The 17,478-nt window shown below is 46.7% G+C and overlaps 1 protein-coding gene across 3 annotated transcripts in view; it reads right to left on the bottom strand.

The window, feature by feature from the left end:
* The window catches only part of SKAP1 (src kinase associated phosphoprotein 1), a 142,956-nt gene extending 128,878 nt beyond the window's left edge, over positions 1-14,078 (bottom strand). The window contains exons 1-2 of one of the 3 annotated variants that reach the window (XM_038168947.2): positions 13,885-14,078; positions 7,356-7,461 (exon numbers count right to left, since the gene is read on the bottom strand). In XM_038168947.2, coding sequence (XP_038024875.1) covers positions 7,356-7,461; positions 13,885-13,918 — 140 coding nt within the window. In that variant the 5' untranslated portion in view covers positions 13,919-14,078. The remainder of the gene's footprint in view (positions 1-7,355; positions 7,462-13,884) is intronic. The other 2 variants (XM_072028766.1, XM_038168943.2) reach the window with 2 other exon arrangements.
* Between the last annotated feature and the right edge of the window lie 3,400 nt (positions 14,079-17,478).

The following is a 17,478-nucleotide window of genomic DNA, read 5'->3' as shown; positions in this document are numbered from 1 at the left end:
ATATCAGATTTCTGTTTCGAAGCCAAAGAATGAGTGTTGCACTGCCAATACTTTAACAAAAGACATCCTATAAGTATTCCCCTCACATAGTTTGCAATGAACCACCCACCTCTCTCACCTCATCGGTGCATATTTTGGGCCAGTCAGAAAGCTGCAGATTTGTTCCACTTAAAACACAAAGTTTTCATGATCATTCAGCCTTTGAGGTTACATAGTCAACAATGAGCAAACATGAGCAAGTCTCACTTGTCTGGAAGCGTTTATGTTGTTTGCTCCTGAAACCCATGCACATCTCAGTTCCATTTTTCAGCCTCGTAGTAGCTATGGCTCCAACTGGGCCCAATCAAAATCACAACTCAACTGTGTAAACAGACCGCAAGGGGTGAATTGTCATGAAAAAATGCTGTCGTGTTACAGAGGGAAATTGAGTCACAGAACAGTCAAGTTTGCCAGATTGCCTTGTTCCCAAGAGAAACCCGCTGCCCTTTCAGCCCCAACTAACATTTGTGTCTCAGAGCCTTGTCTAGAACGACCAGAGCCTTCTGCTGCCTCCCACAGAGCCACAACTTGGTCTTCAGGAGTGGAACGTTTCCAGGACACCTCAGGACCTTGACCACAGATCTTAACCTTGCACTGGTTTGTTGCTGGAGAAGTAAAATTGATGCTTTTGGGGTTGCTTCCAAGTAGGCACTTGTTAGGTTTGAAGCTAAACTATCCAAATCCTTCCAAGTATTTAAAGAGTCATCGTCAAGAGATGAGAATTTGCTTTTCATAGCTCTTTTACTCAAAAGTAATCAACCATGGATAGCGATGCTACCAGGCCTGCCCAAACTGGGACTGTTCCCTGGAGGAGCAAAACTACAGGCAAAAAAGTTACTTCAACACTCCTTTCACCTCTGTGGCAGTGTTTAAACCAGGAAAGCCCAGAAAAATCCCTGCGTGCTCCAAAAGGAAGGGCAGATTAACCTGTGAAATATGCCAGGACGAAATTTCCCCAGTCAGTATCATTGCCACACTAAGTCTAACTTTGCTCTTTGATATGAGCACAGGACTCGGCTTGTCTTTGAGGCAGAGAGATAACTTGTTCTCATGCCTTCATTCCCAGCCTTTACAGAAAACTTGAGTAAAGTCACCCTGGACTCCAGTCCCTTGCTGCATGGTGGGGGTCACAAATTCCATCAATGGCACAGAAATCCAGTAAAACGCATGATCAACGCCTCCGTTCCTCCCATCCACCACTTGAGTTCGCTGACCAACATGCACTGCTTGTGGCAAATCCCAGCACTGAAGGACTCGAACCAGAACAATTTGGGGCTAGAAGCAAAATTGCTGTTTGAAATCTTATGGTCTGAATTATGCCAGGGGTCAAGCTTGATGGTTATAATTGTCTCTCTGCAGCTTTAAAGTTGTAGAGTCTAAGCCCCACTTTCCTCTCAGACTCAATTTCATCAGGAACCATACAATAAAATCAAGTTTCAATCAAATTTCCTGCATTTTCTTGTCCAATTAAGAACACTAATATCACCACAGCTGTTAAATTAGGTATTTCAAGACAGTCTAATTTGTTTGGTGCACAGTATTTGTTGCTTTTTAATGTTTGCAAAATTTTGTTTTTAAAATCAATGCTGTACAAGATTTCAAGCAGGAAAAGACGAAAATGGGATTGGGGAGCTCACCATTAGCAAAGTGTGTTACAAACCACTTCAAATGCATTTCTCAGTTAAATGCGACAGAAGTAGCAGCAACAGCTATGCAAAGACTCTAGTTACACAATTTCAATCATTTACCGTCCTCAGGTTTCAGATTAACAATGCATTCACAAGGAAATGGATGGTGAAACCGGGGTAATTTTATCAACCGGAATGGAAAATGATGCAAATTGCTGAAAGGAGCCTAACCCAGAAGGCACCAAACCACATCGTTGGCAGAGCAAATAGCCACATTCACCCCAGGTATAAAAGCAGGCAGACTGTGATAACAGCTGAACTGAATTTGTTCCCGTGCCATGCCTGATCTTAACACAGGAGAATTCCTTCCTCATCTCTTTCTCCCCCCCCAATGAAAGGAAAAAATCCCCTACTGAGATTACCGAATAAATTGGGACCATCCTAACAGAAACTTTACCAGACTTTAAAAAGGAGTAGTCACCACAGTCAGTATTAAATTTGACTGTTGCGAGCTAAAGGAATGCCTGTGCTCACACACACCCAGGCACAGCTGTCCTGGTGCAGGGTGGTAGCAGCCTTTAGATCTCCATTAACACCAGCTGGCGCAGCGCACACTTACACATCCCCAGGCCACGCCAGTGCCTCCCCTGCACGAAGGAAGAAGCATCCTGGGCAGCTCATTTGTGGGACAGAAATTGAAAATCCAAAAATTTCTAAGTATTTCTGAAGTGAAGGGCACGTTTTTTTTCATTTAATGGCCAACGTGTGAATGAAATCCTGCTCAGCGCGACTGTCTCCTTGCTGAACAAATAAATCTCAGCTCTCTGCAGAACACGGAGGAGAAGAGCACTTTGCCTAATTAAGGACAACGCGGTGGGGCTATAGACCAGCCCTGGTGTTAATGTGCTGAGCTCAATTATCTGCCCATAAGGTCACATTCTTAAATTCTTTTTTATCTTGGTATTGCACATTACTCAGCATAATGAGTTGAATATTGGTGGGAGTTACAGACAGTACATTTACACTAATGAAGCAAAATTACCCTGAAATTGCATTTTCTTTAATTTCAATCGCAAAACTTTAAAATAAGGTTGAAACCGATGTAATAGATGAAAGTTAATACACTTAGAAGTTTATTAAAATAGGCTAAACAGTCTGGTTTATATGAAGTTTTCGATGTAGTTCCATTCATGAACCCTTTACAGTCCTACAGTATTACCTCGCCACAGGAAGAATCAAGTTCAACCCAAGATTTTGGGTGATGTTCCCCTGGTGTTGAAATAGCCACAGTTCAGCTACACTTGTAAACCAACAAAACCAGTAGCTTATTGTGACTGTGCACTAACCACATGCTGCAACAGCCTGCCGAGATTTGCAGTACAACTCCAAGGACCCCCACAGCAGAGGGGATCACACTGTGTTTATCCTTACATTTGTGGCCAAGCCATCCTCTTCCAGCTACAGCAGCAAGCGACGGATTTCTTCCTGACAGTAACACTGCACCTGTGTAACTCAAAGCTTCAAAGGGCCAGGCGTGGCAAAACACATACCAGAAACAAGGTGATGGTGCTACCCCATCCCAGTGAGTCTACTCCCTGAAGACAAAGACTCCTGCAGCTCAGATGAATCAGAGCATGGAAAAACACATGTAGGTACTGGGAGCGCGGTGGCCGTGGCGGTTGGGGAAAGGCCCTGGCTTTGGCTCGCTGCCTCCAGCAGGCCAGGAGATGGCCGGGAGCTCTTTGCTGCCTGGTTAGGAGGCCAGATGCTGACTTCTCCCTGATAACACAGCAGCCGTACTGGGAATACTGCCATAAACTAATAAGGATTAGACAATGAGGCAGCAAAATGAGGTTTGGGGTTCGTTACCTAGAGGTGAAGAGCCTTGTCTTCATGGGAGCTCCTGATGGTGGAAAGAATGACAGAAAATGGTCCTGTGTTAGTTACTAGCAGCAGGATTGAGCCTCAGGGTCTCCAAGTCAGAGTGGGGAAAAGCAAAAGTGGCGTTTCAGTACCTGTTTTGGATTTGCTAGTGAGTGGATGTAAGAAACTCACCATCAAGTCTTTCTCTTCACCTCTGCTTTGCTATACAACAGGTCTGCCTTAGCTCTCCTTTCAGCACTATTACATTTTGCATCAGGAAAAAAATGCTAATAATTTGTATCCATCAGTGCAAGCTTGCCTTCTGACAGGGAGTTTTAATAACTGGCTGACTCCAAGGAGATAGAGGAACTATTTATCTCCATATTTTTAAATAAATCCCATTCTCCCCATCTCACCCCCTGCCATTGCAACTGCTCTAGAAGTGTCTAAACGGTGAGGTGAGGTCATTTAACAGCAAGACAACTTTTTTTTTTTTGTTACTGCTCTTGCCAAAGGACAAGAATGAGCTTGTGTTCCTGAGTGGAGTCATGTATCCGATTCATCCCAGGTGTCAGACATCTGCTGCTAGCTCTGCAGCTGGCTTTGTTAAGATGCAAGAACCAGCAATGCTCTCAAGGAACAGCTTGAAACAAACCCTCAGCACCAACCAACCTAAAACAGAAGCAACTAACAACCTCTGGGGCTTCTGGAAGACAAGAAAAACTCTGCCTCAGCAGCACATCCTTCCCCGGCCCTCCCCCAGTGCAAAGCTGCGACTGTAGCAAATCCGATCCATTACAGACACTTTGCTTTTCCAGGCAGGACTGGAGCAACGTCCTCAGCCTACGGTCAAGGCAAGCAACGGCGTCCGCGCCGCTGTGCTGCAGCCACCGCCCTGTGCTCTGCTCCTTCCTGGGGACCAAGCCTCCAGTGGTGCTCTGTGGCCTGCTTTCCCAGATGCCACACAAAGCGATTGGGGAAAGCAACAAAAGAGTTTATTAACACCACCAAAAAGATTAGGAAATAATCTCTAGGCCTGGATTTACATGAGATCAGAAAGTGAAACGGGATCTGAGTTAGCAAGGGGGAGGGGAGATAGAAACTGCTTCTGCAGACCAGAGCCATTTGACGAGAACATTTGGTTTTAAATAACCAAATGATTTCTGAAAGTAAAATGGTACAGGGACTCATAACTCAGCTGTATGGTGACAGCCTTCCCACAGCCGCTGCCTGCAATGCCTCTGACATGGCTCCTTCAGCAAGAATACCATAGGCTGCCTGGGAAAAAATTACAACCTGCAAACTCAATCCACTGCTAGCTCCTGCACTTCTTGTGGTAAAATGGGAACAATATATCCTCACAGGTAGCACGTGGAGACATAAAGCCCAAACACTTGTTCACATTATAGCCATCAGCGACCCTCCTGGAGGGGGCTGTTACGAGGCCACTGGGAGAGCTGCGATATAAAGACCTGAAGGCCAAGTTACAGGAACAGTTACTGAGACCGGCTCAGGATAATCACACCAGATTAAGCTCTTCCCTTTCAGAGACACATGTGTCTCTCTCCAGTAGTTTAGCAGTTTACTTATGTCCATTATGAACCCAAATAATGAAACCCTGCACGCTGTGTTGTGCTTCACTGTGCAGAGGCGAAGAGGCAGAAAGCAGGGCTGCTTCCTGAACGCGACTGCTGATGATTTCCTGAATCCCCGCCACAAAAGCCACAGGAAGCTCCCTGAAGAGACAAACCTGCACCTCATCCCCAGCAGCAAGACCTGCCTAGATCCTCTCAAATAAAAGATACAGTCATCGTTACAGTAATCTCCCACCACAAATCATTGCATTAATGGCTCAGGTCAGAAGAAGGACATTTGTACGCTGTTCTTCTCACCATTTCCAAATGCCACCAAGCAACAAAATGCAAGTAGGAGATCAGCAGTGCCCTGTACCCTTCGCTCAGGGGTCTCACTTTCCCCTCCAGAATTATCTGCAATACCTTCTTTCAACAAGCAACAGGGCTGAAGCCCGTATCTCAACCTGAACATCCAGGAAGAATTTGTGCATCACCTCCCATCCTGCTGCAAAGGCTGCTTCTCTGTATTTCCTGCTCATTTGAGATGACACTGTTCTAAAAACTTTATCTCAAATTGTATTATTCTGCTGAGAAAAAGGTAAGAGTCTGGGCTGGTTCTGCAGCACAGAATGCAGTGTTAGCCCCAGGACTCTAAAGGCTGCTCCTTCTTGAGCCCGTCACCAGAACTGCACAGAATCTCTAAGGAGCCAAAGCCCCCCAGTAGGTGGTCACAACAGCACCTTAACCCCCTGCTCAAGTGCCACTCACAGATCTATCAGCACACAAAGACAGAACACCTACTTCTGAAAGCAGGAACAATTTGGTAAGTTTGCCAAGTACTTGGTACATTTATCAGATTCTGTGATACTGGTTTTTAAAATTCACTCAAAACAGACTCAGAGTTGCATTATGCAAAGATAATAGCTCACTTTTTGTGCTCTCAGGACTGCTGAAAAAAAGCTTGTCAACGTGAATAATTCAGGTTCATAATTCTGCTTACTTAACTGTTTCCATCCCAAGTCAATACCTGGCAACAAGGGGGAATTTTTCAGAGAAGCCACACCAGCCTGCTGTAACCATGCAATCAAGCATTTTCTTCTCCAGTATGCCAATACACTGCTAGACACACCTTTCCTCCATTAGATATGCTGCAGCCCCATTTTCCAAAGGCCTCCATCTTCTGCATTCAGTTTGTTTCAATTATTCAGGGCAACCCAGGCTGATAATTACACAGTCCCGAGTTGCTGAGTAAAACTGATGCTTAATTAGCCAGCAGGAAAGATCGATTAAGATACAGCAGGGCATCTTGCAAAGTTCTTCAGTGGGACTGCAGGGAATAGAATCTGGCTGTGCCCTTCCAAAGGATAAAATTCTCTGCATCTCAGGGATTTGACAGCAGTTTTATTTAAACTGGATGCTTATATCAGTCAGCCACCCTGAGTTTTATTGTCAGATCTTAACTTCAAATGACACAACTCATATCTTTTAACTAGAGCATTAACAGCAAGCTCTATATCACATTTCTAGCCAAAAATACAATGCAGCTGAGGCTGAAAGTTTTATTTAAGCCTCCAGCAACATGTTTTCCTGTTTTATGTTCCTTGATTTTCCCTGAGCATGACAGCACCTCCTTTGTGTGCTTCACTCATATCCAAATGACGCAGCTCACACTCTCCTTGAAGGTTTGAACAGTCCTGGGGACAGGAGATTTTGGAACCCAGTTCAGACCCAAGTTTTAACTTGGAAAGCAGTCTTTCTTCCTTTTTACTGTATCAAAGTACAGGTAATGCCTGTTTAAGGTCAGGAGCCACTTGTGAAATAGATACTTTCAGCAGCAAGTCAGCAGCATGAGCCTTTGCTCACTGTATTGATTTATCCAGGTGCCTAAGTATCAAGCGATGAATTTTCTTCCACAAAATCCTGTCTAGCACAACGGAGAAGGAAGAACAGGAGATCAGTTTGCAAAGAGCTGTACAGACACAGCCCAAAGCAGAATTTTTACTCTGAAACACAAAAATTCCAAGGACAAGCAATGACAACTCTGCAGACAGCCAAATGTAACTGGCTAGCGTTAAATAGGAGGGTGCACAAACCAGTATGTGCTGCACTCACATTATAACAAGCCCTGAATGCCCATTAACTTTCAGAGCACAGGCCAATTATCCAATTATTTGAATGCAGCATGTGGTACCTCAAGGTTTGGCACTATTCTGAAGCACTTCCATTGGCAAGTTATGCAGACAATACATACCTGGCTTTGACTTGCTGAAAGCTGAAGAGAATTGCATCTCTCTGCTCCCTTGCATTAGGGCTCAAGTTTTCATTCTGCAGTCCATCCGCCAGGTAACATTCAGCATCTGGTAGAGAGAAAGCTACAAGTTAAAACCACAGGCAGATACCCGTTCTTGGCCAAGAAACACGGATCTGAATACCCAATGCCTTCCACACGCCACTCTGCTACCACAAAACGTAAAAATATGCTGCTGTGAAAGGCTTTTGGCATTAAGTAATGTCATTCACAGGACCCAAAGCACTTCTAATATCAGGGTAAGGTATCCACCAACACTTAATGCAAATCCCAACCTGTGGCTGGGTTTCACAAAGTCACTTTTGGCAAGAGACAAGTACTGAACAACAGGTAGGTTGCACTAGCCTGCAGGTACTTGTATCACATCTGCAAGGCTATCGCCAAAACAAAGTATGTGCTTACTCTGCAGACAGTTGGACAGAAGTAAATACGGTATTCGCTCACTTGGAAAGTGAGGAATGTATATGTAGAAATATATGTAGATGTAGAAATTTAACCTGAACTGGAAGAGATGAAGTCCCTTCTATTCACATGAATATTTGCATTCTTTACAGAAACCTCAAAAAAGTCTTAGAAAATAGGACAGTTCCAATCATAGCTGCTCTGTAGAAGAGAATGTCCTCCTTGTACTTCAGCAGCTTTACTGAAAACTTTCCCTAGCAAAGACTGTCTTCAAAACTATGGTGCTGTACATCCACAGGCCTCTCCAACCTTTAATTCACACTCCATACTGTGACACTAATGTCAGTTTAATATCCTGCTTGCAAGACTTTCAGCTCCTTATGCTTCAGCTGCTAGTACAACAGCCAGCACTGTTTAGTACACCCCAGGAATCTTCACAGCTCCTTAAACAGCTCCTCCACCTGCAAGCACACTCAAGATCAAAAATGCCACAGTAGAAATAAATATATTTTTCTGTTAAAGTCATGAGCCCTTATTTTTGTCACCTATAACAAACACAAGAAAGGCTTAGAGCTTGAGGGAAGAAAAAACAGTTCTTTAAAGTGAAGAGCTTGGGCAAGTACAGAGCTTGCTCCGTGCCCAGTCATGGAGTGGAACAAGGCCAATGCACGGGCACCTCCCCAAGAACAGGGGCCTCTTCCCACCTGGTCCTCAGTGCTGCACAGGCAAGACCAGAGAGACTGAGCTCTGAACACAGCAGCCTGCAGAAGGAGGAGTGAATCCAAATAACACATTTCCACAACACTCCTGTTCTTGTTTCTGGGTTTGTTCAGCTGAAAGCACCAGTTTCTAAGGAAGCGATCACTAATAAGCACATTTCAGCCAAATTCAGACTCCTCTAAGTCCCCACCAACTCCTTCGGCTGTCTCCCTGCCTTCCCTCATGCCAGGAGTGCTCTTGACCCACAAGAACTAGGTCTGAGCCAGCTGTGCCTCATTATCTACGGCCCCACACTACAGCCAGCACTTTACAGCCAAGAAACAGAGGCTAAAGCCCACATAGAGCACTGAGGATATCAAAGTGTCCTAGCACAACCCTGCTGACATGGGCATGCACAGTTGTCACAGCTCTGCTGATGGGCAGGGACACCAATTCACAGCACTGCTCTCGAACCCACACCTACAGCCAGCAGCAGTGTTGACCTGACATGTCTGGACTCCTGGAGCTCCCAAAATGCACATTAATATCAAGTTCCCTGCTAGTACTTTAGCCCTGGGTGGCCCGCCTGGGATCACACAAAAGCTTTGCTAGAGCAGCTGAGCAAAGCTCTTTAAATCCCAGGCCAATCCTGTAATCCTTAGGCTAAATTTAATTTTCAGTACATCTCCTTGCAGTTTTAATTGTACACCCAAGATATAGTACCATCTTACGACAAGCCTAACACTGCTGGACTTGCACCACTTACACACCGCATAGAGAATAACCAAGCACAGTACAAAGGACAGACCCATCTTTCTCCGAGAAGCTTACTATAAGAACAGATGGAGGCTAAGGGAACAATTTATTATATACAAATCTGCTTTAAAACTGCACAGCATAAATGGGCGCATTTCCACAGTCAATGAGAAAAAAACAAGAAACACAAACTGCCCCCAAAATTTGGGCAAATATCGGTTGCCTCTCTGTCCTTTTTAAACGTAGATTAGCTCCACGAGTATGTGATTAGCTCTAATATGGCATTTACTTACCATGATGTCAGCACAGATCGGCTGCTGGATAAGTTATAGTAGAACTATGGTCACTCCTGAGAGCCAGGCAGAGCCCCTTTCAGAGCCAGCCACTATGTTTATAGCACCAGGAAATGAAAAAGAAAGCCTAACCATAAACTCTCAAAGTGGATCAGGAAGAGCAATATGTAAGCAGCTCTAGAGTAAATCACCCTAATGTTAGTTTTACTGCTTGTCAGTAACATTATATTCTTGATGTTTATAGATTGCTCTCTGTGATCCACTCTGAAAGTTTACAGGACTCTCCTTTTCGTTTCCTGCAGCTAAAAAGGTGAGGTGAAAAGAAACAGTTGAAATTTCATCAAGTGTTTCAGGAGGGTTTTTAGAAGCAATTGCAGATAGCCACTTTAATCCTGCAGGCAATGCACAATATTGTAAGAATTATGTCACAACTGCTGAAGTCCAGGCAGTAAATAACCTTTTAATGGCAGCACTAAATTCTAGGAGTTAATCAGCACTCAACAAGGAGAGCTGAAAGATATTTAGATGCCATGTGTATTCTCTCTGTGCACACACAAACATTTTTTTAATTTTTTTTTTTGCTCTTTTCTACTCATTTGCCATCAGAAGGCCAACAACAGAAAACCTAAACACAGAGGAACAGGTCCCCCTGACCCACAGCACTGCAGCTATGTAAATTAATCCTGAGCTAACCGATCTGCTCCGATGCTTAGCTTCACACAATTTCTGCTGCAGTTTACCACCCCAGGCGGCTGTGGAAAAAAAAAAAAAAAAAAAAAAAAACAGTTTAAAAAAGTTTATGGCACCTATCAACACAGAGTGCAGATACCTTAAGCATCCATGAAATTGCATTAATATTTCCAGGATGCTACCCAAGACAGCCAGGGGTTTGGAACAGTAGTTGAGTCATCCCTTGTCCCGCTTGTCCAAATAAAAGCTGTGAGCTATCACACTTTTTTTTTTTTGAAACTTTTCAGCAAATTAAAGAACGTATGGTTTAACTGTGAACAAACATTTTCAGATGAATATTCTTACTTTTACAGGATCAAGTCAGAAAACCTTTAGAACCCAAGCAACATTCCTACACCATCCTGCAATGGGCTGAATGGGACATTCTCCCCCACGCAAGAGACAATCACAGAATGAGAGTGGCTGGGTTGGGAGGCACCTTAAAGCTCATCCGGTTCTGATCCCTTGCCATGGGCAGGGGCACCTCCCACCAGAGCAGATTGCCCAAAGCCCCATCCAGCCTGGCCTTGAGCACTTCCAAGCATGTGGCATGCACAGCTTCTCTGGGCAGCCTGTTCCTGTGTCTCAGTCCCCTGAGAGTGAAGACTCTCTTCCTAATATCTAATATAAACCTACCCTCTTTTTGTAGAAAGCTGTTACCCCCTTATCCTATCCCTACACTCCCTGATAGGGTCCTTCTCCAATGCAGGAACTGAGAACAACTTCCCAAATTTGCAGCGTCCAAGTCTCAATGCCAAGTTCCCTGATATTTAAGTTCTGGGCCCACTCATGATGCTACATCAATGCTGACTGAGGCTTATTAGCCTTCGCAAAGCAGAACATTTTATTGTTTATTTTTGAAACAGCATTGAGGCATCTCGCCTTGCTATCAGCAGCTACCAGCTTTGTTATGCTTTGCAGGTGCAGTCAGTCTCACAGTACAGCATCTGTTCCATCCTTCCTGCTGCCCAAACTCCAGCAAGAAAATGGCATTCCAGACCTACTACCTGAGATGAAGAGGATCAGTCAGGGCAGGTGAAGGGAGAAAATAATCAGACTGCCAGATTGCCTTTGCTTCTGCAAAGAAAAACAGAAACCCTGGATTTGTCAGAGATGTATCACATTTTTAAGAACCATTGTTTTAGCCTTCAGAAGAAATCTGTGCTAAACAAACATGGAATATCCTTAACAATAGTAGTTTTAAAAGGGAGTTGAGTGAGCCAAAATTGAAACCCCATGCAATTAGGAGGCAACATAGTGTTAATAAGAACTTGGATTGCTTATGTTTGATGTGGAACAAAGTAATAGTTGTTACAACCACATCTATTCATAAACATAAAGTAAGAATTCATAAGTGTTGCAGGATTGCAATGTAGCCATGAAATAGCCATAGAGTTTGTCTTTCAACCACTGCAACCTCAGAGATGTCTCCAGTGATAACAGCATAAAAATTACTAGCTAGCCATTGACCCCGTTTATTGGGCATCATGCATACAGTCCTGCACTATATGCACCAAATGATAATATAAGGAAGCAGATATTATTGCCTGTACAATAGTACATGTTTGCTCTTCAAGTTTTACCTTTTACTTTAAATTCAAGAACACTTACGGTAACACAGTTTCCAAACGCTAACAGCTTAAGCTCCTTCAGCCCCAGCTGGCATAGCAAGAAACCTCCTTAGCCACTGGAAGGCCTCAAGACTGTATATATAGATTGTTAAGACACAGCAAGTTTGATACAGGGGTATGTGACATGCAATTAATCTCCATTCATAGCCTGCTATACTTGTCAGCAAACAAAGGCTGTGCTTTAGAAGGAGATCTGAAGCCTTCAATTAAAAACAGTCAGCTAACAAGAAAATAATCTAAGTTAAAGGAAGGTGGCAGGTGCAGAAATGAGTTGTTTACAGAAGTGTCAGCACTGAACAATAAAGTGCTGCACATCAAAAATGTGAAAGGGTGAACTTCACTGAAGGCCCCATGATTAAAAAACAGAGGAGAAAATTTATACCTACATCTGGGGGAAGACACAAAGCATTTGGAAGTGAGCTTTGATGGGCTCGGAGACTGCGCGCTTGCTCTCGGACTGGCGGGTCCCAGGACTGGAAGGCACCCCCACCCCACAGCGAAGGGGAGCAGTGCTCTGCGCTGTCAGGAGCCGCTGCAACAGGAAACGAAAGGCCACAACCCACTGAGGCAGACCGGGCTCAAACACAACTGCTCAGAGCTGTCGAGCAGGAGCACACCAACAACTCCTTTGCCACCGCCCACCCGCATCCGCGGTGGCAGGATGCGTCAGAAAGGCGCACATGGTCAGCAACGGGCTGATGCTGCTGCAGCTCAGGTTTATTTATGGGGAGGTCAGCGAGAGTCAACAGGGCAGGAGAAGTCAACATGTGAATGGAGGTGAGCGTGACAGGTAAGGCAATACTGCAGAGTCAAAACACTGACCCTGAGTACAGCTTCCCCCGTTTGTGTAAATCCTTCTCACAAGACACCAAAGAAGCAGTAAGCAGTTATTCAGTCACAAACAGTAGAAAGGGAACTCGGAGCTCTAACGACTTACAGCTTTTTGTTTCTTCCCCATAAGAAATAAAAATGAAAAAGCCAAGCTCCCTAAACAAGCACAGCCTTGAGGCTACAGGTTTGTGGCAACCCTTGGGGCGCCTAGGCCCGAGCGGGGAGGTGGAGCCAGAGGTAGCACACATGGAGCAGAACTTGTGGGAGCCGCTCATGCCTGTCCCAAGGGCTAACGCGGCCACCTCTGCAGGGCAATCCTCCCACCAAGCCCTCCCGTACCCTGCTGCAGGGTCACCAGTAGTTGCAAAGGTCAGCACAGCATCCACTCAGGTTTGTGAAGCGCAGTTTTACAGATGAATTTTTTTGGCACTGTTTCTGCTCGGCTGACCCACCTCTTCAGCGAGTTGGGGTGTAACAGCTCGAGTTTGCAAAGAAATCAGGAAAAACAACCTCAGAAGCCACCCGCGTACCCTCCCGTGGGCACGCCGTGCTGTGTGCCGTCAGCTCTCAGCACGGCTCAGCGGGCGCTGGGGCCTCGGGAGGTCACCTCCACGTTACCACGCAGAAGCGGGGCCCGAAGCCAGCGCTGCCCTCCCAGGCTGCGCCCCCCTCTGCGCTGGGCTCGGAGCTCCCCCGAGGACCCGCGGCCAGCTCGCCCTGCGCGTCCCCGGGGCGACGCTCGGCCAAAGCCTGCCGGGGGCTCGCCGCAGCACCCGGGTTTCTTTTGCCCCCCCCCGTCGCAGCGGAGCCGCTCGGTGCCGGCGGTGGGCACTCGCTGGGCACGCCCGGCTCCCCGAGCCGCCCCCCGCGGGCCCGCCCCGCGCTCGGGCTCCGGGCCCGCCGAGGGCTCCCCCGCAGGGCCCGGCGGGCAGCGCGAGGCCGGCCCGGGGCGCGGGGCGGGCGGCCGCAGCCCCGGCCCCGTCGGCGGGGCGGCCCCGCGGGGGCACGGGGCTCTACGGGCAGCAGCTGCCACCTGCCCCCGCCGCCCTCTGGGGCTCGGCACGGCGCGGCCCGACGGGGCTTCGGGCTTCTCCCCCGGCAGCGGCGGGGCGAGGAGCGCCGGGCGGTTACCTTCCAGGAGCCTCCGGACCTCCTCTGGGAGCATGGTCCCCGCCACCTCCTCTCCCCCGGGGCCGGCCCCGCCGCCGCCGCCCGCGTCCCTCCGGGGCAGGGACCCAGCGCGGCAGGAAGCGGGGGCGGGGACACCCCGCGGGGGGCCGCGGGTACCGGGCGGCCCCGCGAGCACCTGCCCCGAGCCTGCCCCGAGCCTGCCCCGAGCCTGCCCCGGGCCTCCCCGGACCCGCCGGCGCTGGGGGCGGAGGGCCCGGGCTGCTCGGCAGCGAAGCTTCCCCCTCCCCGCATCCCGCCCGGGAAGGGGGCTACATCGGCCCTGAGCCGCGGGGCAGCCGTGCGCCTTTCTGCGTCTCGCCCGGAGAAACAGCGGGGGGCTGCGCGCGGTGACGGGCTGCGGGACGGGCAATGAGTGCGACCCGCGCCCTACAAAACAGAAAGGGCATTGCATTAGACTAACCGCAGTCCTACACCTGCTCCTCTCCTAGAGAAATGAATTAACAGAGCCTGGCTATGGGGATGCCGCTATAATTTCTCATCGTTGCAGTCCCAAATTTTAAGTTCTACGCTCACAAAACCAAACACAGCCTTCTGTATCTGAAGCTCATCAGCGATTCCAAGTTTGAGATTTCCGACGTGGTAAGAGCAGAGGATCCAATCCTTGCTTTGGAGCGTCCTGGTACCAAGCAAGTTATTTATTTTTGCAGCATGTGGAAAATGCCATTCTGAACACTTTCAGTTGATTGGTACAAATCAGATAACGAGCAGGCATAAGATGAAGCAAAGTGCTTTGTGGTTTTGGTTTGGGGCATGTGTGCCTGCGATTCTATTGTTTTCTGCACTGCAGACAGTGGAGTGAAAGAAGAAAACCCCTAAAGCAACTGCAAAGTTCTTCTGTGTCTTTTTGGTTGAAATATGTAATTTTATGCCTGTGGGGCAGCACCTCAGTAACTCACATATAAATAACGGTTGTCAGAAGGGATGGCTTTAAAGGAGGAGTGAAGGCACCGTGACAAGAGGCATGTTTAGTGTATGCAGCTGATTTACTGGAAAAGTGATGTTGCGCTGTTTTCTGTGTATTGAGTCTCTTACAGTAGTAACGCTGAAGTGACAGCTGCCATTTTGGGTTTAGTCACAAAGAAGACAAGACACTGTGTTTTCCATCCTGCTCAGGAAGGTTTGATTACTCTCCGGATCTGGGAAACGAAACACACCACCACTTCTGATTTGTCACATGGCTGTGTTCTGCACATGCGTGTGATTTCAGAACAACCTGCAGACAGACTGGACGTTGGCAGTACCACTCAAGACCTTACAAGTTTCCTACTCTGAGTGTGAAGTTCACTCCGTTTCTGTCCTTTCCCCTTTACCTTCTATACTGCTGTGTGAGTTTGCACACACTGACAGCAATGCTGCAGCGTAATCTTGATTTTGCCATGTACAAGAACTTGTTCCGCAGCGGCACCGAATGCAGCACAGGAAACATTGCTGCAGTTCAGAGGGCTTCACAAAGGAGATTGCCTTGCTGGAATGCATATACATCACAGTAGTCTTCCCCATTACATCTCCTAGTCAGGTAGTGTTTCATGAGTCAGGATTTAGAAAACTGAGACTCTCCTAGGGGAGTGAAACGTGAATCTCTGTTAGCTGCCTAAGGCTCCTGACAGATTTGAATGGTTCTGATTGTATGCAAGAAATGGTGGCACGTGCAGGTGGATGTGTATGTTAGATGGATCTGTATACACGTTCTCACCTAGAAGCATATTTCAATGCTTCTGTGTAGAAATCCTCATTGGTTCATTACAGACTACAAATAAAAATCAGCTGATTGCTGAAAATGACTAACTTAAAAATGAGTTTGTAACAGAATGAATGAGGTCCCTTAGATGGAAGAAACTGCCTTCAGATATGCCAGAAAGATCGATAAAACCTAATCAATGCAAATCTCAGAGGAAGAAATGTTCATGCAACTGCGAAGAAAAGGATCATCTCACAGGTTCTCTGCATTTCTGTAGCTCACATAAAAGTCTGAAAGCATAAACTAGAAGATGGTCAGTGAGTCTTGCCCAAGAGTTAAACCAATTTATCATATTTAGGGTCTGGAGGAAATTATTCCCCACATCAAACTAGCAGTGACTTGTTTTGAAGGTGGTGGGGTTCTGCCTTCCTTTGCCGGGGATTTCACCCAATAAATTTACTGCTGTTGCAGTGTTTATGACATCAGTAAAGCTCCAGATTTTTTCTGATCTACTTCTGGGATGTATTGCTCCTGCGATTTTTGGTCTTTTCTACAGATCTGAAGGTTATCGTAAAGGCCTTGAATGTCGCATAAGGTGTAGATGCTAGCACTGTTGCACCCTTTGTGGTCTTGGACTATGCATACATCCATGGCCCTGGGAGCTGGAGGCAGAGCTCAGCACCCACGATGTTCCCTCAGGCCCTTTCTGAAGATCTTGTTACAGCTATGTTTACCAGGCATCACATAGTGTTATTATTTGTTAATAATAATAAAACATTTTTCTCATTAAATCCATTTTACTGAGGAATACTGAGGCACAGAGTCCCAACTGCTATGCAGGTGTACGTGCTGTTACTCAAAGTCTTAGCACTGTGCAATTGCCCAGCCAAGCCTTCTACCCAACCTTAGTCAGCAGCAGATAGAGCCAGGCAGACTGATTCCCAGACAAATGACCTTTTTGTTTTGTTTTCTTGCCACTTTCATTTTTGAATGTGTGAATAGGTTACAAATTTGGTATAGTGGTCAGCTGGGAAGAAGGTGAGGGAGTCTGGCACTGACTGGCAACTTCCACTGCATCATTCTTCTGCAGCATCAGGCTTTATGGGCTGTAGATGTAAAGCTGCCTCACTACATGATAAAAGCCCCACCTTAATCATTTTAGGTCTGAAGTTCAGCAGACAGGCTCTCTCCTAATGATATTCTGTTAAATGGACAAATTCCTTTGAAGGCTTGTCTTGCTTTGAAATCCAATTTCACAGGAAGCCAGATGTGGTTGGGTGTAGCTATGGAAACAAAGCAGGGCAGACTTAGAGGAGCTGAGCGATGCAAGGTAAAACGTGAAAGTCAGACTCCTTCACTGCACTGTCAGAAATATCAAAGGATCTGGAGAGGTTGGCAGGAGACGTGTCCCTGTTATGGGCTGTTCTGTGTGGCTGGGTACCAGCGCCTGTCAGTGGAGGTAAGCAGCCAGCTGTCCTGTCACACAGGCTGAAATGGAGCTGAATGCACAAAACCAGGGGGTGCAGACTCTTCAGTTCCCATCTGCCCTCTTCTTGCTCCTCCAGCACATTAGGATCTCAGCCTTCCCTTCTCTGCCATTCAGAAAGGTTAACAACAATAGGGTAATAAGGTTAAACCACAAAGCCCTGCCTGATAACAGCCCTTTCAAGCAGCTGCGCTGAAATTAATCTGAAACTTTCAGTAATTAGATAAGATAAGGATGTGTGCATGCTCGTGCAGGCACACACTGACCCTGGGACACACATTCTACAGAGGAGGTGGAGGACCACAGGCTTCATCAAACTGGATCAGGTTACTTGTTCATCTAGTCTGGTGCTGCAGCACTGAGAGTGCAT

This window comes from Anas platyrhynchos, chromosome 28, assembly GCF_047663525.1.
Source record: "Anas platyrhynchos isolate ZD024472 breed Pekin duck chromosome 28, IASCAAS_PekinDuck_T2T, whole genome shotgun sequence".
Taxonomy (NCBI): domain Eukaryota; kingdom Metazoa; phylum Chordata; class Aves; order Anseriformes; family Anatidae; genus Anas; species Anas platyrhynchos.
Note: the sequence above shows the minus strand (reverse complement) of the source record. Positions and strands in the feature narration are given on the sequence as shown.